Source organism: Elephas maximus, chromosome 7 (genome assembly GCF_024166365.1).
Source record: "Elephas maximus indicus isolate mEleMax1 chromosome 7, mEleMax1 primary haplotype, whole genome shotgun sequence".
Taxonomy (NCBI): Eukaryota; Metazoa; Chordata; class Mammalia; order Proboscidea; family Elephantidae; genus Elephas; species Elephas maximus.
In genome coordinates, this window is record NC_064825.1 from 11358693 (window position 1) to 11382037 (window position 23345).

The 23345-nt window shown below is 35.1% G+C and overlaps 1 protein-coding gene across 1 annotated transcript in view; it reads right to left on the reverse strand.

Moving 5' to 3' along the window:
- ATM (ATM serine/threonine kinase) overlaps positions 1-23345 on the reverse strand; it is a 150374-nt gene that overhangs the window by 80113 nt on the left and 46916 nt on the right. The window contains exons 17-31 of the mRNA XM_049889351.1: positions 23127-23274; positions 22130-22329; positions 19674-19756; positions 19427-19582; positions 18347-18422; positions 18090-18220; positions 16373-16493; positions 14440-14613; positions 12886-13055; positions 10900-11146; positions 8581-8696; positions 2857-2983; positions 2168-2367; positions 1119-1293; positions 427-591 (exon numbers count right to left, since the gene is read on the reverse strand). Coding sequence (XP_049745308.1) covers positions 427-591; positions 1119-1293; positions 2168-2367; positions 2857-2983; positions 8581-8696; positions 10900-11146; positions 12886-13055; positions 14440-14613; positions 16373-16493; positions 18090-18220; positions 18347-18422; positions 19427-19582; positions 19674-19756; positions 22130-22329; positions 23127-23274 — 2289 coding nt within the window. The remainder of the gene's footprint in view (positions 1-426; positions 592-1118; positions 1294-2167; positions 2368-2856; positions 2984-8580; positions 8697-10899; positions 11147-12885; positions 13056-14439; positions 14614-16372; positions 16494-18089; positions 18221-18346; positions 18423-19426; positions 19583-19673; positions 19757-22129; positions 22330-23126; positions 23275-23345) is intronic.

Below are 23345 nucleotides of genomic sequence, written 5' to 3' on the forward strand. Positions count from 1 at the left end.
AAAGGACTAGATACTAGTTTTAAGATATTAATGGACTACAGAAGCTTATGCACATCAAAATAAAGCATATTTTATATCATATTCATTGAATATTTAAATTCAGATCCTCATCAGGTAACTCTGATATCTATAATTTTATTGCAATGAAAGAGAACATATTAAGATTCAGTTTTCACTTCTAGATTAAAGCAATCAACAGCTAACCAAAAGGTCAGTGGTTCGAAACCACTAGCATCTCCACAGGAGAAAGACGTGGCAGTGGGCTTCTGCAGAAATTTACAGCCTTGGAAACTCTATGGGGTCACTATGAGTTGGAGTTGACTCGATGACAGTGGGTTTTTACTTCTGGAGCACTAGAGTTGTTTAAAAGGTCTTACTGCCTGTGCTCTCTAATACAAAATAATACGATGACGGAATAATCATTACCTGCAAGAGTGAAAAAGGCCCTCTACTGTATTTGATTTTCTGCTGAGTCATACGCAAATCCTTAAAAACAACATGGTCAGGAAAAGGATCTAAACGTTTAATCGTGAGATAGAGGTTTTCATTATCCTTGTTATCTATCACTAGGTATTTCAACAAGTCCAATACCTAAATATAATTAAAAAAGAAAAACACTGAGAGGGGAGAAATAGCTTAATTATATTTTAAAGCAAGACAACTAAAATCCAATGTAATAAAAGATACAACTTTACTAATCTGAACTAGTTCAGATAAAATGTTTTATTTAAAGATATCCAGCTATTAGTTTTCTGTGCTTTCAAATGATTCCACAAATATCTAGCGCACTACTACAGACTCGACAGTGTCATATAAAAGTACCAAGATCACGTAAACATTTTATATAAGTAACACCTCACATACCATCATACAGTGAAAAATATGAACTACTATCCCTAGTTTTGACTACTTCTACACTTCACCATAAATAATAGAAACTACAAGGTTATACAAAGTTATTTATTAAGTTAAAATTACTAGTATAATTAACTGATTACAAAGATTAATACACTAATAATGTTTCTCCAACCATCAAGTAAACATAAAACATAACTCCTTTCAACAAAAGTTTATCAATGTATTTCGAATATTGTTCTGAAGATGATTCATGAGATTACCTGTTCCTGAACCTCCAGCTGATCACCCACAAGGGGTATAAGTGTACCAACAATAACGTGAAGGTGGCTTTCTAAAGCATCCTTACAGTAAGTCACTGCTGTCTGGCAAACCCGGCTTAACAGGTCACAACAAAGGGAGAAGCTACGTAAGGACACATCCATGAAGCGAGAAGGCCTAATACAGGGGTAGAAAAAGCACACAATTGGTTCTATGAAGCAATTTATAGCTCTATTTATTTGTTTATTTAAACTCTTTCAAAATTCATCTATACTTAGCAGCTCTAATTCTGATACACCTTGACATGGAAGTCATTTTCATATTTCTTTAACAGTTTAAAAGACAAAAGAAATTTAGCAGCTCTAATTCTGATACACCTTGACATGGAAGTCATTTTCATATTTCTTTAATGGTTTAAAAGACAAAAGAAAAATACCATGAAACAAAATGGAAACAGACACTCTTATGTGCTTTAAAGGACTTACATTTGATGGCAACGTCATCAACTGATAAGAGAACAAGTAACAGAAATCCCATTAAAATCAACGGAAAAGATCAGAGACGCTAAATTGAATACACAACCCAAATCTTAAAGTTTTATATATATATATATATATATATATATATATATATGGAAACCTTGGTGGCACAGTGGTTAAGAGCTATGGCTGCTAACCAAAAGGTTGGCAGTTCGAATCCACCAGGCGCCCCTTGGAAACTCTATGCGGCAGTTCTACTCTGTCTTATAGGGTCGCTATGAGTCGGAATCGACTCGATGGCAACGGGTTTGGTTTTATATATATACATATATATGAGACAATCTATACCTAGAATATGTATTTAAAAATGTTGAAGACCTTTAGTACTTAAGATTTCTAGAGGTGGAGAAGTAGTACCTTAAAAAAAAAAAAATTGGTAATTATAATATACATATAATTCAAAAGAAAAATTCAAAAAACAGTATTTTGGCTTCTCTTAGAAGGATATAAATTTGCAATTAAGAGAACAGGGTAGAAAAACTACTTACATATTGTTCCAAATATATTATTACCTTTTGTTGATATAGTGAATCAAAGTATAAATAACATCTCGAAGAACAAAGGCCCAAGCTCCTCCTAAGCCACTTTTTATATCCTTCAGTAATAAACTAACAAATAGGTGATATATTTTAAGAATTCTATTCTTTTTATACACATTATTTGTCTCAGATGCTTGCTCACATATGGCTAGAAGAATTTTCTGGTAGGAATCCTAGAAAACAAATATACATTTAATAAAAACTTGTCTAGTCATATACATTCAACAATAATTAATGCATTTTAATATCAAAGTAAATTACAGGTTTTATATTTGGTTTTGATAACAAACGCAAAATATTATATTAAGATAATTACTACCTTAAACTTAAAAATAACTGTTGCCAATTTATGTATTTAGTTTTAAGAATTTTAATCTATTTTAATTAAATAACATATTCTTATAAAAATATTCAATCAGCTAATATATAACTAAAAAAAATATATAACTAAAGCATCACGAAATTCAGTTCTCATACATAACATACTTCAAATTAATAGTGACAAGTAAAATACCAAAATATAAACTTGTAAATACTTGCCATTTTAAATTATTCAAAGAAATTTTCCATCTGTTTATCTCTCTTTAAGATGCACTTACATAGATTTTTCTAGCTGATAAAGTATTCTCTCTTCAGTTGTTATACTAGCAATTTGTACTTACTGGGCTTTTGGAAAGAATTTCTAAAATGCTTTTAAACTTGGTTTTATGACAATTGCTGATGTAGGCAAATGTTGCTTTAATCACATGAGATGGAAAATGGGGTGGATTGGGAGCAGGATCCAAGTCCCTAAGAGAATTATAAGATAGAATATAGTCACCGTTTCACCCTTTTTATTTTTTAAAATAGACTTTATTTTTTAGAGCAGTTTTAGGTATACAGAAAAACTGCAGAAAGTACACAGTTCCTATATATTCCTGCCCCTTGCACACTGTTTTTCCCATTAGTGTCTTACATTCCTGAGGTAGGATCCTTACAGCTGATAATACTGACAGAACATTAGTCCACAGTTTGCATCAGAGTGCTTACTTTGTGCTGTAAATGTTTAATGTCACGCGTGCACCATTACAGTATCAAATAAAATAATTTCATTGCCCTAAAAATGCCCTGTGTTCCATCTATTCATCCCTGTCCCTTTCCCCCAACACCTTGCCAACCACTAATATTTTCACCATCTCTATGGCTTTGCCTTTTCCAGAATGTCATATAGTTGGAATCACGCAGTATACTGCTTTTCTGGACTGGCTTCTTTCACTGAGCGGTATGAATTTAACCTTTTTTTGTGTGTGTGACTTGATAGCTCATTTATTTTTAGCGCTGAATAATATAACCATTGTATGGATATACCACAGTTTCTTCATGAAGGATATCTTGTTGCTTCCAATTTCTGGCAATTATAAATAAAGCCGCTATAAACGTTAGTGTGCAGGTTTCTATGTTGGCACGTTTTCACGTCACTTGGATAAATACCTGGGAGCATGACTGCTGAATCAAATGGTAAGCTTATATTTAGTTTTGTAAGAAACTTCCAGATTGCCTTCCAAGGTAGCTATACTATTTTGCATTCCCACCAGGAATGAAGGAGAGTTCCTGATGAGCCACATCTTCATAGCATTTGGTGCTGTCGGTGTTTTGGATTTTAGCCTTTCTAATAGGACTGTATAGGGTCGCTATGAGTTGGAATCGACTCGATGGCACTGGGTACTGGGTTTTAATAGGACCATATAGGGTTGCTATAGTGCTGCTATGAGTCGGAATCGACTCGACGGCAACAGGTTTTTTTTTTTTTAAATAGGAGTGTAGCAGTACCTCATTGTCATTTTGATTTCCAATATTTTAATGACATATGATGTTGAGCATTTTTTTCATATGCTTATTTCTCATCTGTGTATCTTCTTTGGTGAGGTATCTGTTCAGATCTTCTGCCCATTTTGTAATTGGATGTTTATTTTCTTGTTGAGTCTTAAGAGTTCTTTGTATATTTTGGATATAAGTCTTTTATCAGATATGTGTTTTGTAATACTTTCTCTTAACAGAGTCTTTAGCAGGGTAAAATTTTTAAATTTTAATGAAGTCCAATGTATTCTTTTTTTCCTTTATGGATTATGCTTTGGTATATCTAAAAAGTTATCACCAAACCCAGGGTCACCTAGATTTTTTCCTATTTTATCTTTTATGTATAGTTTGCCTTACATTTAGGTCTGTGATCCATTTTGAGTAAATTTTTATGAAAGATGTAAGTTCTGTGTCTAGATTCACTTGTTTTTCCATGTGGATATTCAGCTGTTCCAGCAGCACTTGTTGAAAAGACTATCCATTCTCCATTGACTTGCCTTTGCTTCTTTGTCAAAGACTGAGTATGTTTGTGTGTTTTTTTTTTCTGGGCTCTCTATTCTATTCTACTGACCTATTTGTTTGTTCTTTCACCAGTACCATGCTGTCTTGATCACTGTAGCTTTATAGTAGGTCTTGAAGTCGGATAGTGTCTGTCCTCCAATTCTACTCTCTTCAGTATTGTACTGGCTATTGTGGATCTTTTGCCTTTCTACATGAACTTAAGAATCAATGTGTCCTATTTTACACTGTACTGGAAGTCCTAGCAAATGCAATTAGACAAGAAAAAGAAATAAAAAGTATACAGATTGGGAAGGAAAAAATGAAACCGGTTTCATTTGCAGATGACATGACTGGAAAATCTCAAAAGAACTGACAAAAAAAGGCTTCTGGAACTATCCAGACCCAGAAATAACCCAGTGCTGTCGAGCTGATTCTGACTCATAGCGACCCTATAGGACAGAGTAGAACTGCCCCATGGAGCTTCCATGGAGCGCCTGACCCTTTGGTTAGCAGCCGTAGCACTTAACCAATACGCCACCAGGGTTTCCTTATGGAACTAATAAGCGATTACAGCAAAGTAGCAGGATACAAGGTTAATATACAAAAGACAATCGTATTCCTATATACCAGCAAGGAAAAACGAATTTGAAATTAAAAAACACAACACTATTTACATTAGCACTAAATTTAAAAAACAAAAACTCAGATATAAATCTGACCAAACATGTATAAGATCTATATGGGGAAAACTACACAAATCTGATGAAAGAAATCAAAGATCTAAATAAATGGAAAGATAGTCCATGTGGGCTCATGGATAGGAAGATTTAATACTATTAAGATGTCAATTCTTCCTAAATTGACCAATAGACTCAATAATTCAATTCCAAAAAAAACTCAACCAGCCATCATTTTTAGAACAAAATTACCAAGAAAAAACAGGTTTTGCTGATAAGCCAGTGAATTTACAAGAAGAAAATTTAGATAACAACCCCAAATTTTTAAAACTATATTTCCTCTGGCAAACTATAATTTTAATGAAATCACAAATGATAGATTACACTCCACATACATTAATCAGAACAGCCACATACCATTCACTCTCTATGACCTAGTCAATCTACTGTGATCTTTTATAAAGTTAATGGCAGTGCAACAACTTAGCTTTAGTGTTACTTTAAGTCTAAATTAAAGCTCTACGCTAGTATTGTAAATATCACACTATTTTAAGACATAGCCAGCAAACACTATTTAGATCAAATGAAATTATATATCTGAGAGCAATTTATTAGATTTTTTTTTTTTTTTTATATCACTATTTTATCCAAATCCACCAGGCACTCCTTGGCAACTCTATGGGGCAGTTCTACTTTGTCCTATAGGGTCGCTATCAGTTGGAATTGACTCAACGGCACTGGGTATCACTATTTTATATTCCTAGCACTATTAAAAAAAAAAAAAAGTTTTTTTTTTTTTAATAGGGAACATTAAAAAGAAAAGCAAAGGGTATTTTGAGTAGCTTACAATCAAGATGTGAAAAAAACTAACATTCATATACACGTCAGGGTATTTCACATCCAAAAAAACTGGACTGAGAAAGAGCATGTGAAGAGCTAAGTGATAAACGCTGTCACAGAAGGGCCAAGAGAAAGGACAGGTTCCAGCTGTTAAAAATCTACTTTGAGATTTGGTTAAAAAAAAAATTAAGTTATAAACTAGGATAGTAACTAAGATTAAAAAAAAAAAAACAGAGGGGAAAACTGCGGAGAGCTGGAAAACCTTCTGAATAAAGCAGAATTGCGGTTGGATCTTAAAGGATGCAGAGTATTTGCAAAGGTGAAGGGTAATGAAGGGAGTATTTGAGAGAGCAAGCACAGCATCAACAAAGGCCTAAAAATAGGAATAATGCATGGGGATCATAATAAAGACCAACAGAAGGAGAGAATGTTGAGAAGTAATGAGAGAAAAAGTCAGATAATATAAAGAGTCCTTGGCACTATCATTCAACAGAGATTTAATTTCTCCAACGTTAACCTGACAGTCATAAAGAGGGTGCTGTTGTGGTTAGGTGCTGTCAAGTTGGTTCCGACTCATAGAAAGAATGAAATACTGCCTGGTCCAGTGCAATCCTCACATTGCTATGTTAGAGCCCACTACTGCAGCCACTGTTGTCAATCCATTTCATTGAGGGTCCTCCTCTTTTTCGCTGACCTTCAACCTTACCAAGCATGATGTCCTTCTCCAGGGACTAGTTCTTCCTGATAACGTGCCCAAAGTACGTGAGATGAAGTCTCGCCATCCTTGCTTTTTTAAAAATTTTAAACTTCCACTTTAGATGAGGGTTTACAGAACAAAGTAGATTCTCCTTAAAGTTAGTACACGTATTGTTTTATGACATTGGTTAACAACCCCACGACGTGTCAACACTCTCCCATTCTTTACCTTGGGTTCCTTATTACCTTCTTTCCTGTCCTCTCCTGCCTTCTAGTCCTTGCCCCTGGGCTGGTGTGCACCTTTAGTCTCACTCTGTTTTTATGGGCCTGTCTAATCTTTGGTTGAAGAGTGAACCTCAGGCGTGGCTTCATTACTGAGCTAAAGAGGTGTCCGGGGGCCATGCTCTCGGGGTTTCTCCAGTCTTTGTCAGACTAGTAAGTCTGGTCTTTTTTTTTTGAGTTAGAATTTTGTTCTACCTTTTTCTCTAGCTCTGTCTGGGACTCTCTATTGTGATCCCTGTAAGAGTAGTTGATGGTGGTAGCTGGGCACCATCTAGTTGTACTGGACTCAGACTGGTGGAGGCCGTGGTAGTTGTGGTCCATTAGTCCTTTGGACTAATCTTTTCTTGTGTCTTAAGTTTTCTTCATTCTCCCTTCCTCCTGAAGGGGTGAGACCAGTGGCGTATCTTAGATTGCCGCTGACAGGCTTTTTTTTTTTTTTTTGGTACAGTGACTCTGTATTCTTTCCATCCTCTGTTGATGCTTCCTGCGTTGTTCAATATTTCAGCTCATAAAGAGGATAATACCTACGTTATCTTGCAGAGTTCTTATGGAGATGCAAATGCCCTGACAGAGCTTTTTAAACAGTTAAATACTACACAAACCACAGCAAACTCATTCATCAAGCACTTTGTGAGAGGTAAACTGGAACTAATAAGGACTGGAGCTAATAAGTGATTATAGCAAGGTAGCAGGATACAAGGTATTATCACTACTTTTCCTGGTAATAGTGTACAACAGATTGATGGGAGTAGAGACTAAAGGCAGGCACAAGAACTAACAAGCAGCTGTTATAATCTAATAGTGAGTGGGGATGGTAACGGTAAAAATATATAGGAAATTCAAAAACATTCTGGAGGGAGAGTATAGCAAAAAAACTGAAAGAGACCAACCCTCAAAGAACTTTAGGCTTATGAAATTGAAAGAATATCGGTAGACTAGCCATAGAAATAGAAAAATTAGGAAGAAAACTAGCTTCAGGGATAAATAAAGGGAAGATTATCTGCTCAGTCAGAAACATGTATAATTTATGGTAGTACTCAAGTAGAGACACTTTGTTATTAAAAATACAGGACTTGACTACAAGGGAGATACCAAGACTGAAGATAAAGATCTTAAAGTAATTTTCAAAAGAACATCAGAGAGCAAAGGACAAACTTTTGGAAGATTCTGATAGCTAAGGTACATGAAAAAGAAAAGGTGACCTAGAAAGGCAAGTCATTCATAAGGCTAACTAGGAATAATGTGTCATGAAGAGAATTTCAAGGGACCACAGATGACACATTGCTCAACTATTACACAAAGATTGAGAAGAGAAAGGTTATTGGATTCGTCAAGATGGTCAACTAGAAAGAGCAATTACTGTGGGGAACTTATAGTAGAAGCAGATAAGTAATTAATTTCATTCAAATGCAGCTATTTTTAAACAAACACAATTTAGAAACAGAGTACCTTTCTTAAAAAGAAATAGGTGCTTGAAAGTGTCAATGCATAAACTTCCTTAGCAAGTTCTGTAAGTTGCGGTTAGTTCTCTGTGTTTGAAGAGTCCATACATACCCTGAAAAGTCACGGAGGTCAGTGCTGTGGCTGGCACCGGAATTTGCTGGTTCATGTAATGTCATCAATAATTCCACCACAATCTCTGGTAAATTACTAATGAATAAATGATCAATCTGTAAAGATACAAAATTAAAATATATTTAATATTTTTATGTCTGTGACAGTTAAGACAGCTCAAGGTACTTATGCTGTTACCTTATTTCCAAAACCATTCAGTGACTAGAGGAGAAAATAGATTACTAAAAATCCACGATCTACAAGCCATATAACTAACTCCACCGTTTTTTTTCTTCTATGCAGCCCAACTTGTAGCCTGAAAACAAAGTAAGGAAATCATACAAAATGAGGTTCCTTTAATCTGATTCTGTAGTTTAACTTTAGAGAATCATTTTACCTGACTAAAGTTTTAGGCCTAGCGTTAAATTCCTTAACCTGACAATATTTCTTCTAACCAAAGCCCACAGGGATCTATACAGCTCCTCAATCTGTATTTCAACCTTGACATATGTGGGAACTCTGTCTCATTTGTGGAATTTGACTAGTAAGAATTCCCAGTGACTGGCGATACTGCCCTTTCTGTTCTCTGCATGACTTTTGCCCAGATTTTTACTTGGTTGACATCCCAAACTGAGGCTAGCTGCTACCCACATCCCCCATCATCAACTGCAGACTAAAATCCTCCCCCACAGAAGGTACTGACTCTTTATCAATCCACTTCCCACTCTAGGTAGCCTCACAAAGGACATGTTGTTATTGTTAGCTGCCACAGAGTTGATTCCAATTCATGACTATCCAATTCTCTAAACATAAATAATGGGTCTTTATATTTACTAGTTTTATATTATTCTGTTAAGCCAGATCTCTACTGTCTAGTTAATAATAAAAGGTGCACATAAATTGTTCAGATGCCTAGGTACAGTTAAACAATCTTGTGAACTATAAATACTGTGGGCATTTAACAAAGACTCAAGGCTGTCAATAGTTGTAATGGCACTTAATTCACAGATAAAAGAATCTAGAAGGTTGTTTCCCTAAACACGCACTTTCTCTAAATCAAAGAAAAAAAAAATGTAACTAAAGCTTAATGCCAAATGAAATTAAGTCTAGCAAGAATTTATGTCTTTAACCAAGAAGTAAAGAATTCATTTCTTATTTTTTGTCTCTGTCACTGACACTGGTGTTTTAGGCAGGGTTAAATGTGATAATTTTTCCCTTGTGGACTTATCCTGACTCTAAAAATTGCTATCTTTTGGAGTGAATACATAAAATAAATGATAAGGTTAGGGGAGCTTGGAAGTCTAAACTGGGTAGACTGGGGGTTGAGGGGAGGCAGACTGTCTCCGTCAACTCTCCACCCTCTGGAGTGCCAACGTTCTTTTCAACTGTCTTTTGGGAAAGGGACTCCTTTACTCACAAACTGCCAGCAGACAATAGACTTACAACCAGCTCTCACTGGTAGTGGTTCACCTACACAATCGAGGGATTTGCTATTCTATTTCTTGGTTCAGTACAGATGAGTGGGCAAGCAAAAAGTGTTTCCTCAAGTTTTCCCAATTATAATTCTCATGTTAAGCAAGCTTGGTTACTTATCCCTTAATTATACACGCATATATATACATAAAATCTTATGTATGTTTTTATAAGTTGCATCAAATAATTTTTGGATGTATATAAATCATTACAAAACAAAGCCTGTCAAATTTTTTTTTACTGATTTCATTTAAGAAATATTTAACAAGGAGCCAATATATACTAGGTGGTTGGAAGATAACAGTGAAAGAAAAAAAAATCCTACCTTCACAGTGTTCACATTCTAGTGGGGAAGACTGGTAATATACAGCAAATATGACTCATAAGTAAGTTACCTCATATATTAGAAGGTATAAGTGTCATGGAAACAAGGTATAAGGACTGGAAGTTCTGGGGACGGGCCGGTACTTTTCCTTGAAAAGGCTGCTATTGGAAAGTAACCGAAGAAGGTTCTTTAGTCACTGTTTAGTGTTTAATGCAACAACCAGTTTGCATTGATGTATTACTGGCAATTAAAATAAATTTGTGAAAATAAAAAAATAATACAATTATTCAGAAAGTTTTTTTTTCTTTTTTGGTTCCTGATAAGAACATTTCCACTCTTTAAAAGCCAACCAAAAACACAGAACACTTCACGACAAAAGTATTTCATGGATTGGCTATGCTAGATGGTGATTACTGTATGTTCATTTTAATAGCACAACAGTGAATAAACAGCCTTAAAATTTTAAACTTACATCTTACATCAATTGGGGGTTAAAAAGCAGATAAAAGTTAAAGCCATACCTGTTTTCCTAACAAGCTTTCATCTTTGAGCATATCATAGACTTTGGCAGCAGTCTCTCTTTGTTGTGACATCCCACTGTCTCCTGTACCCTCATAGGCAAAATAAGGAAGAATATTTACAAGAATCTTCGGAAAGCAGTCTGTTAGAAGGCTTTTCCAATCCTCTTGAATCTGATTAGCAATGGACTTCACCTCATCAAAATGACTTCTAATCACCAGATGTGGGATCAAAACCTTGTAACAAGATCTAAAAACATCAATATTTAAAATATAGGTTATATATAACGTTTCAAGGTAAAATTTTATAATACAGTTCTTAAAAAATGCTTTAAAACAGTCAACATTAGAGAATCGCTTTATCTAGATTATTTTTATTCTTACTCTAATTTTATAAATGGAGAAGTTATGTAAATTCTTAACAGTCATTCTAAAAAAAGAGACTGTAAAATATACCACCCTAATTCTCTGCTCAAAAAAAAGCCAGGATTGAATTTAATTATTATTTCTTTTTTTTTAAATTGTGCTTTAGTTGAAAGTTTACAGCTTAATTTTCATTCAAAAATTTATACACATATTGTGTTGTGACACTGGCTGCAATCCCCACAATGTGACAGCACACTCTCCCTTTCCACCCCGGGTTCCCTGTGTCCATTGGACCAGTTCCTGTCCCTTCCTGCCCTCTCATTCTGCTTTTGAACAGGAGCTGCTCATTTGGTCTCATATATCTGTCTGAACAAAGAATCACGTTCCTCAGGCACATTATTTTTTGTTTTATAGTTCTATCTAATCATTGTCTGAGGAGTGGGCTTTGGGAATGGTTTCAGTTCTGGGTTAACAGACAGTCTGCAGGCCATAGTTTCTGGGGTTTCTCCAGTCTCTGTCAGGCCATTAACTCTGGTCTTTTTATGTGAATGTGAACGCTGTTCTACATTTTTCTCCTGCTTTATCTGGGGCACTGCTGTGTTCCCTGTCAGGGTATTTGGTTCTTCCGCATAATCAATTTACGTAAAATTGAAAAACGAAATGTGAAAGCACTTTATAAATTCAAAGAAAAATGTAAATATTGTTACTGCCAAAATCAATAAGGTTCACTTGATTTACTTTTGTATGAATACTTTTCTTAAAGAAAACTATCTATAGGCAATTCTTCATAATCTATAAAAACGTAAAAAGCACTATTATGGACACTAGAAACTCACCCATGATATATTACATGTAAAACGCCTGCCTCAACAACTATGAGCTGCCTTCCCATCACCCTTTTACCTGAGCATTACTTTTTAGTTGTTTCAGATCTCTCCACTTTCAAAATTTTCTTTTCCGGAGTTTGAGTTAGCAAAATGAATATTTTTACATTAAACTTCTAAATCTAATAGAAATAATGACTGTTGAAATGGCCTTCAGTCAGGCAACAAAAGAGAAAATCAAGGCAGAAATAATCAGCTACTAGTACGTTATCGGAAACCCTGGTGACACAGTGGTTAAGAGCTACGGCTGCTAATCAAAAGGTCGGCAGTTCAAATCTACCAGGCGTCCTTGGAAACTCTATGGGGCAGTTCTATTCTGTCCTACAGGGTCGCTAAGAGTCAGAATTGACTCAATAGCAATGGGTTTGGTTTTTTAGTAAGTTATCATTGATTTTTCAAAGGAAAGATTGTTAAATATTGAAGTTAAAAGGGACCTTAAAGACCTCCTTGTGCAATTTCCTTACTTTACAAATGAAAAGAATTAAGGCCTAGAAGGTATTTACGTGGTTTGTCCGGAGTCATATAGCTGGTTATTGGCACAGTTATGACCAGGTCTTAAGTCCAATGACTCCAAGTTCCAACATGCTTTCATTACAACAAGCTGTCCCGCCTCTCATGCTATGCAGCCTCCCACCTAGGTATGTGTGGAGGGGAGGGGGCATGAGAAGGGGAGAATTGCCAAACGTTATTACCTAATTTTAAATTAAACATAATTCACATATGCCGTATGTAAACCTACCTGTAGAAATTCTCAACATTTGTGTAGTTTAATAAAATAAAAGGAAAAGAAGATAAGCTGTATTCAGTATCTTGATGATTTAGCCACTCCAAAACTAGATAATCTAAGTGAGAAGTCATGAAATCTTCTAGATGTCTATATCCAAAAGTTTCAGACACCTTCTCTAAAACCTGTACAGATAAAAAAGAAGACAGTGCTTTAAAAAAAAAAAAAAAAATCACTTAACTTTTCTATTTTTATACATCAATTTCCTCATCTGTGAAGCGGGGATACTAAAGTATCTACTTCTGTGACGTTAAATGAAAAAATATATTTAATATAAGTAGCACAGTCCCCAAGGGGTCTTGGTGGTGCAATGGTTAAGTGCTTGGCTGCTAAATGAAAGGTCAGCAATTCGATCGCATCAGCTGCTCCAAGGGAGGAAAGACCTAGTGACTGGGAGAAAAAACCTGGCAATCTGCTCCCATGAAGATTACAGCCTAGAAAGCCCTATGAGGCAGTTCCACTGTCCTATGGTACCGGATAGGGTCACTATGAGGCAGAACTGACTTGACAGCACACAACAACAGCATCGTCCCCGGCATGTACCCCCAACCTAGTGCCCTGGCATGTAGCAAACCCCTAATAAATGATACGTGAATAAAAATATATTGCAATTTTCAATGCTGATTATATTTCACAGTAAAGTTTAAAGTAAAATTCTTCTGCTCGGTCTTAAGTTGAAATAAGAAAAATCCAAAATAATCCCAGTAATTAAGCAGTTTAATGATACACTTTAAAAATAAAGCAGCTAACTTTAATAGTGAAAGCAAAGGTTATCTTGTCTAAGACTCATTTCCTGGGGAATGGATCACCACAAAGTTACACAGAAACCGTACCGGCAGAATGCTAAATGGCAGAGCAGGTCACCGGTCCACCCCTGTTTGGATCACCACAAAGTTACACAGAAACCGTACCGGCAGAATGCTAAATGGCAGAGCGGGTCACCGGTCCACCCCTGTTTCAACACAGAACACTATGCAAGTGAAAGGCTTGGGAACACCCCAAACCATGAATGCTGAGCGGGCAGAACAGGGCCAAGGCCAACATTCTACAACACCATACTGATGTCATTACAAGGCTTAGACCCCAGTCCTCATCCCTTAGTCATGTAACTAAAAACTCTCACAGCCTTAAAAGTTGGCGTCTGGCTCTGTTAGATCCCAACTTGCTGCACTAGAATCCACTGGGCAAAGCACCTGCTACTATCTTTGTCTCTGTGAGTTTCCACCACTGAACGCAGTTCCAGAGGGCCTGGTCTGTGTGCTGACAGATCATTCACCCTCGTTAGTTCAACGAATGTGGTGAAACGCTCCTAAACTGAATATAAGAAATTATACTGCATAAAACAAATATACCACTAAAAGGGTTACTATTACTGTCCTCCAATATTCCTTATCTAAAGTATAAAATTGTCTCCAAGTCTTAAATAAATATCACTTTCTAAATCTAGCTTTAATTTAAAAAAATTTTTTACAACCCAAGATTATAATAAAAATATTCATCCACATATACCTTTTTAATGAAGTGAGGTTCTAATCCATTCTCTTTCACAGATTTGCATAGGGCGAACAAAGCCTGTTTTTCACAGATAGGGCTACAGTGTAAAACCACAGCTATCATCATCAGTAAAACGGCTTTTCTATTATAAAGCTCATCAGAAAGCTCCGGGTTCTCAGCACTGTGGGACTTCAAAAGAATTTTAAAAACAATGTAATGTAAATACGCATTACAATGATGTAAATATTTAAATGCTATAAATAAACTGAGGCTAAAATCAAGCAGCCAGTGAAGTTTCAAGTCTTACAGTGGTAGGGCTACAGGGTAGAGAGTTTAAGAAAACATTAGCTCTCTACAATGTTATCTGCTTTTAATGATATCTCATGGAAAGACTTGCCAAAAGAAAAACATTTCAGTGAGGTATACTTAAAGCAGTTAAAAGAAAGAAAAAAGAAATCGCAAGGTTACAAGGAGAGGGTGAGATGAGCTCCTTTTCACCTAGCAAGTGTAACTCCTAAGATACATATTATTATCATGATACCTTATAATATAAACCTTATACTTAAAAAAATGTTATCATATATATTATCAAAAGGAACAAGATAGAATGATATACGCTATCTAGTTTAGTGATGAATCACTACAATATCCTAATAGGTATCTATGTTTTTTGGTTAGTTGTATTTGTTAGAAATTTCTCTTCACATTCAGAAAAATTTGTGAGTCACTGATAATAGTTTTGCATTTGGGTACAAGAGAAAGAAAGGACCTAACTCCTTTACTAAGTGGCAATCATTAACATGCTTGAAAATTCCTGGTATCTCAACTATTCCTTCTAAGACACACATCTCCAGACTCAACATCCTAGTTAAAAATCCACTTTTACTAAGAACCAAACCCAAACCCAATATACTGGCTATTCTCTAAAAAGAATAGAAGATCCAAATTCTTTTATCTCCTTTTTTTATAACATTATATTTCTCTTAATGCGGCATAAGATAGAACTTACTTGTTTTGATAACCATAAAACAATACTGATTCATATTGTGTTCTCAAGGTCTTTTTTCAAATGAATTACTGCCAGGTCAATATTTTTCCTTTTTGTATTGCAGATGATGGGCTGATTTTGAATATATAATTTACCTTCCATTAAATTTTATATTATTTTATGCTCATGATACTGAAAATCTTTTCTAAAAAGGATTTCATCCATTCTTTTACCCATCCTATCATCCAACTGGGGCCCTGGTGGTACAGTGTTTAAAAGTTAGGCTGCTAATCAAAAGGTCAGCAGTTTGAATCCACTAGCTGCTCCTTGAAAGACATATGGGGCGGTTGTAGTCTGTCCTATAGGCTTGCTATGAAGTCAGAATCAACTCAACAGCAATGGGTTTTTTTTTTTTTTTAAATCATCCAACTATCTTTTTTCGGTTTTCTGCTATCACAGGTTTGGTAAATCATTTGATTAACTGCTTCAAATCCTTTTAGAAACAAATTAGTGTATAAATAAATCTGAACACTGAGAATTTTTATCAGTTTAAGAAAAAATATTCTACAGAAAAATATAAAAAGCACAGGGTTCACGAAAAAACTCCAAGAAAATATAATTATTTCCTGTTAGAGCCTTTTGTACCCTATTTCTACTTATTGTCACTTGTTCTCTGAATTAGCTTTTAATCAGCTCTTACAAAAACAATGTTTTAAAAAAGAAATCATTTATATTTCCACAAAAACTGTAAAGTTTTGTTTTTCCCCACAAAAACGCTATGTATATAGGTTGAATTTTAAAAAATGCTCATATTTAATCAAGTCTCAGCTATAAATAAAGCAATTCCATTAAGGTAAACTATTGGATATAAACTGTATTAGGCCAAATTTGCTAAGGTAATACATGGTATTTTCACAGAAAGCATATGATAATAGCAAATATGCATGTTATTAAAATTACCACTTCTCTCATTCCCTCCTGAGCTTTCAAGTATGCATTTTCAAAAGCTGTCTGCTGAAGCTTCAAAGGAAGTGCTTTCAATAACCTGGAAGAATCTTGTTGCTTCATATCCTGGAATAATCTTAAAAAAAAAAAAGGAAAAAGTAAAACTCAAACTAGCTTGTCAAACACCATATGGCAAGAGACCACAAACTCCTCTGTCAACCTGTTCTAATATTTAGTTACCATGAAAGTCAGCAGGGAATACAGATTGATGTCTTGATGTTCCATTCACGTTTTTTGTGCCTTTTGCATAAGATCTTATCATACTCAAGGACAGCTCTTTAATCAATTTTGTCCTTTATGTTTTTTTAGTAATAAAAAGACAATTTTTGTGTTCCTCTAATTCATCTTATTTCTCTAATCGCTCTTAAAATAGCCCAACAGTAGATACCTAACAAGTGAACAAAAACTCAATAAATGTTACTTTCTTGTCATTCCTGAATTTATGCAGTTTTTAATCTGAAGGAATTTTTTTCAATGCCACTACACTGCTTTGTTACATTCAACTTAGAGCTTTCCATAATCGCAGACCTTTAACTTCAGGATATGTTTTCTATCATCTATATGTGAAACTTATTAAGGACTTGAACTACTGCACACATCCATTAGCAATCCTTAAAACGCACCACGTTCTTACTGAAAATGAGCTCCAAATCTGAGGAGTTAGATACAAATTCTCATTTATGAAAACATTACTGATAACCTACTTAAACTCTGGATACATTAGTTCTAATATTTATATTTGTGTGACTTCCTGGGATATTTCTTTATGATGATCTTCTGTTATCAGTCACTTAAATTTGAACAATAAAGTTACTCAAATGATTTTAAACTTTGGTGTTTTTAAAGCATCATGTAGTTTCTTTTTTCAACTACATGAATCTTTTTCACAAATAGTTACTCAACACCTTTCCCATGCCAGGCACTGTTTTAGGTGCCAGAGACACAACAGTGAATGGAACAGACAAAAATCAATGCTTGCTAGGAACTGACATTCCAGTGAGGTATGGAGAGGTAAATGTGTTAAAATAATTTAATATTTCAAGTGGTAACAGATGTTATAGAGAAAAATAAAGCAGGGAAATGTTTTATTCATAGGGTTCGGGAGGTGGAAGTTGACGTAGGTTGCAATTTAGAGTTTTAAAATCAATTTGATAACCTGATAAACATGGAGTCCACAAGAACATTTGCTTCTTCAGGCAGTCAAACATAAAAGAGATCTCTATAAGAGAATCATTCCTGTGCTTAAGTGTATCTTCATTTATGTTAATACAATTTTAACTAGCATGAAGTGCTATTTATCATTTTACACAGTCATATAAAACTCACAGTAATATCCAAACATATTCATCTACTCTATCTCCCGTAAGTGGTAGCAGATATAGTCCGTCATTTAAGTCCGTCATTTACTAAAACTGCGTGGGACTAAGCAAGTTCCTTTCTCTCTCTAAGCCACAGAGTTCTAACTCATGAGTTAGAGGAAATGATAGTATCTAAGTGACAGAGTTGTTGTTAGACTCAAGAAAAAAAGAGAAAGCATAAATGGCAGGCACACAGGAAGTACTCAGTAAGTGTCAGCTATTTTTGACATCATAACTAGGGAGCTGTCACAGTGCCAGGCACTACATTGCTAATTGCAGAGTCTCAGATGCTTCATGAATATTTGACACATTACCTATTGACTGACTCTGCAGCCAACATTCGAACCTGGTGATGATTATCAGCAAGAAATTCTGGAAATACTTCATTTACAGGGAAGTCTTTTCCCATTACATTGAGAATAGCCCATTCTGAATAAGGATCAGCCTGTAGGAAAAGAAGAACTCCAGTTGTATATGAAACACTAAAAGAAAAAAACAACCATTAATAAACAAAGCATGCTATATAATATTTAATAGAGACATTAATAATACTTTAAGTGGAGTAACTCACCTCAAGCAGAGTCTTCAGGCATTTCACTAGTGCCATCTTTACAGCAGACGTGCATTTCCCCTCCTTTGTTAAGTGCCTGAAACAAATCAGTGTTTGAATGTCAAATAATTACTCAGTTAAAAGCATAGTCGGGCAAATTACTGAATATTAAGGTTATTTTAAATTGCTTCTAAAATTTCTCTCCATAAAAACCAAAACCCAGTGCCATCGAGGCGATTCTGACTCATAGCAACCCTATAGGACAGAGCAGAACCATCCCGTCGAGTTTCCAAGGAGCGCCTGGCAGATTCGAACTGCTGACCCTTTGGGTAGCAGCCAACAGCACTTACCCACTACACCACCAGGGTTTCCATTTCTTTCCATACTAAATCTAATTCTCCTTATACGGTATATGCCAGCATACTCAACTTCTCAAAGATTTCAACTAAAAGAAATCAGTTTGAAAGGAAGTTCATTTTAATGTATATTATTTGTTGTGCATGATTATGTCTCATTTTGGGGCTATCAGACTTCAGCTAACCATGTTATAGTAAACTTGCTTTAAAAAGAAAGTAAAAAAGTTTTTGTTTTTATATCAAAGTTTTCAAAACTACACTCTATATTGATTTTTAAGTCCTTATCAATCAAATGGTCTGATGGCTCTAAATTACATAGATATGCTCCTTTATGAGTATCATGGTGTTATCTCAGGCTGTGACTAAAACAAAAACTATCTGCATGAAATTATCCGGTAACGACAAGCACCATTTGGTCACTTTGGGAACATGAGCAATTCAATTGATTTCAGATTGTTGCACTTTGCTTTAGTCACTGTACATGTCAAACTATTAAGTGATTCAAACTTTGCAGGGAAATATACTAAATACACTTTAGAAAGCCAAACCTTCAGCTGTTTAAAGAACAGTGTAGTTCTTTAAGCAATGAAGAAGGGAAACACAAATTACATTCTTCTATTGTTAAAAGAAGTACATATGACATTGGAGGATTAAAGAAATCATTAATATGGAAAAGAAAAATTTGCCTTTATATCTAGAGGTAGCAAAAGAAAAATAAAAATTCCACAAAATAGTCTGTACCTACCAAAATGCTCCCATTACTGTTAGAAACTGTCCTTGAGCATCCCTGGTGTTCTCATTGTCCAGGCTGCCTTGACTCAGGTTTTTTATTATATGAAGGACATGGTTTAAAATTGTTTTACAAACTTCTTGGTCACGGCGATACAAAGAACATACATTGCTGTAGTGGAAAAAGTTTAACTTTATAAGCACAATAGAGCATATCAGTTATTTTATAAATTTAAAGTGTATATATGATTTTAATTTCTTACGATAGTGGTTTCAGAAACTCAACAACATCTTCCATTGGCAAGGGACAGTCTTCTCCTGGAAGCTCCTTCAAAAGCACTAGATACTAAAACGGTAGAGGAGAAAAACACGTTTTTTTCCATAGATCATTGATTTAGATAAAACCCATTGCCGATGAGTCAATTTCAACTCACAGCAACCCTATAGGACAGAGTAGAACTGCCCTATAGGGTTTCTAAGGACTGTCTAGTGGATTCAAACTGTCAACCTTTGAGTTAGCAGCCGACCTCTTAACCATTGCACCACCAGGGCTCCTATTTATTTGGATAAATATGTAACCATAAATTCACACACACATGCACACCGAGCTGTTAATTTTTAAAAGAGGCAGTATAGTGGAAAAAGGCTTTGAAGTTAAACAGAGCTCGATTCAACTCCCAGAACCACAACCAATTATTTGTATGGCTGAATAGCTTGCCTTCTATCATTCAGGGCCTTTGTCTCTCATGTGTAAAATGGGATATATCACTTACCCAGCAGCATTACTGAGGACTAGAGAAAATAAATGTAAAGGTCTAGCACCTATTGTGGGAATTCAGTGAATGGTTGTGGTTAAGCACAAGGATCTGAAACCATACTATGTCTCCCATCCTCCTAAAATAATGTGTTGGTTTAAGGGTTCAATCATTAAAAATTAAAAATTATTCTATTCATGAATTTTAGAAAGCAATCATGGGCAAGGAAGTAGTCAAATACCCTGAACTTCTTCCCATACAAGGCAATCTTGTAAGGTTCTCTATGTTACTATGGATACAAGGGGCTGCTCAGCAACTACCACTTATGAATACTAGGAGCCCAGTTTGAAAGTTAACAAATAATTTTCCAACTATAGTAAAAAATCACACGAGATGTTTTTCCTATCTATATGTAGGAAAATGAGCTCCTTCCCAGGTGCTAAAAAAGAACATTAAATGGAATCATTTCTAATATTTGCCATGTATGTTATGTGACTGACTGTCTTGTAGTGACCTTAAATACAAAAAAAGTTTTAAGAAAAGCACATAACCCCTCCCTTGTCAGGGCTGGAGACCTGACTAGAGTGCCTTTCAGGGCTGAAACAAGGGGCTCAAACAAGGGTCAATCAAGCACGCCTGCTAGGGCTAGGGGACTGACCAACATGTTCGTCATGTCTGGAAACATGACCAGGAATTCCACAGGTATTCAGCCTGCTTATCTGCCAGGGCCAAGAGTTCCAATTAGGGACTCACCTGGCATGTTCTCAGGGCTGGGAAAACCACCTGGCTGGTTTGCCAGTTTGGTGGGACTGGGGACATGACTGGGGTAGTCAGCATACTCACTGAGCCAGGAGCTCTGCCAGCATATTCACAAGGGCTGGGGCTACAAGGATGGACCGCATGCTCAGGAGACTAGTTACATATAAGGGTACTGAATACGTAAGTAAATGTACCAAAGTTAAGTAGAAAGCCAGTATTCTTATTGCTGGAGAAGTGAGCTACAAATGTGGACAGAGAAAAAGCTAGTAAGCTCTGGGACTCTGGACAGGAATTGGAGATCTCTGTCACTACATGGATAGATAAATGGGGGGAGGGGGAAGGATTAACTTTTATAACATTCCCACCAAAATCTAAATCTAATTACAAGAAAACATTAGACAAACCCAAAGTGAGAAAACCTACAAACTAACTGGCCTGAACTATTCAAAAATATGGAGGTCACGAAAGATAAGGAATGACTAAAGAACTGTTTCACATTAAAGACTTATGAGAACTGACATCTAAGTATAATGATACAATGTTAATTTCCTAATTTTGATGTTTATACTGTGGTTGGACACCCTCGTGGTGTAGTGGTTAAGTACAATGGTTGCTAACTAAAAGGCTGCTGGTTATATAGGACAGTATTCTTGTCTTTGGAAAATACACACTAAAGTATAAGAGATATAATGTACACAACTTAATCTCAAAATGGTTCAGAAAAATGAAAATGTGTATATAATAAATATACAAAGAAAATGAGGCAAATACGTCAAAATGTTAACTGCAGAAGATTATAAGGAGTATATGGAAGTTCTTTATAGTAGTCTTATAACTTACTATCATTTTGAAATTACATAAAAAAATTTTTAAAATCATATAAATTAGGTCAAAGGCTGGATTCAGACTTCAACCAGAATGTTATATATTATTTTTATATTCAGGATGTATGTTTCCTGGCTCAGTTAAAAATTACATAATAATAATAATGTCTAAAGGGAATAAATCTAACTACCCAAAGTCCATGCAAGTTTTAATGTTTCAACATCCACTTAAATATTTTTTTCAAAGCTCATTAAAATAAAAAGTGTATTTACAACTAGTCTCATAATCATTTCTCAGGGAAATTTTCAATCGACAAAGAGACTATGTGATTCTTACATATTAGCCAGCAACATCAGACAGAATTTTTTCATTTCACTCACCATGTGTAGGTGAAGGGATTTAGTAAGATCTAGAGTGCTAGAATCAATTAACATTAACAGTTTCCGCCGAATATCAGCTGCTCTGAATGATACTGCATTGGTCTGGGCGGTAGTTACACACATACATAAGAACTTGAGCATGTCTAAAAAAAGCAGATCTTGCTTTGACAGATATTCTTCTGCTAAAGGGCTTATGGCACCTAAAAGTAAAAAGCACTCATTAAGAATTAAGACAGGGGCACAACAGTCACATATATTGAATATTAATTCAAATACCCTCTCCTTCACAAAACATGCACAGAAATACACGGAATGCAACATTCTGGTGAAACTGATTAACACTAATAGCTTCAAAACTCTTCATGAAAGGTTACCTTAGGATGCTGTCATCCAGGAATAACCCAGAATATCGAAAACTCTATAGACAAACATTTACTACATTTATCAACAGTGAAATAGAAAACAGAATAGTGGGAAATAGAAAGGAATCTAAATTTCTGACAATAAAAAATGACTAAGTAAATTATGGTATATATGTTGATTGGAATATTATGAAGCCATTAAAAGGTACCATTGTAGATATAAATAGCTACGTGAAAAAGTACTTAAAATTACTGCTAAAGAAAATAGACAAGCTATAAAATGGTATAGAAATGTTGACTACAATTTTGAAAGGATCTATAAAGAAATAACACAAAAGGCTAAAAATGATAGACTTACGTGTACTTTTACCCCTCTTGTTCTTTATTTTTCAAATAATCTATGTTTATATTTCTTTAATAATTACTATATATTCCTCCCATGAAGAATAAAACAGAAAAATAGTAAATTCAATTAAAAACCAGAGAAATCTAAAATGTATAGGAAGGACATAATCCTAATAGACTCTTCTAAGGGTCAATGAAATAAGTATAAATTTGCTATTAATGAGACCGCTTCTAATGCCAAATCAATACAAAGAGGTGAAATAAATGCCAAGCAGTGAACACGTATTCACCAGTTATGCTTTGGCTCTCTCCAGACTCATGTGCAGCATCAAACAGATTCACGGGTGACTGATCCTCCACCTCCACTAGATTTTCATCACTATCATCTTCCATCGATTCCACTTCTCCATAGTCAAATGGCTTTCTGATAAAGGATACCTTCAAAGAAGAGAAACAGGATGTTCTTTTCAAGTAGGCTTCATTCAGAAGTATGTTTTAGTTAAACCTTT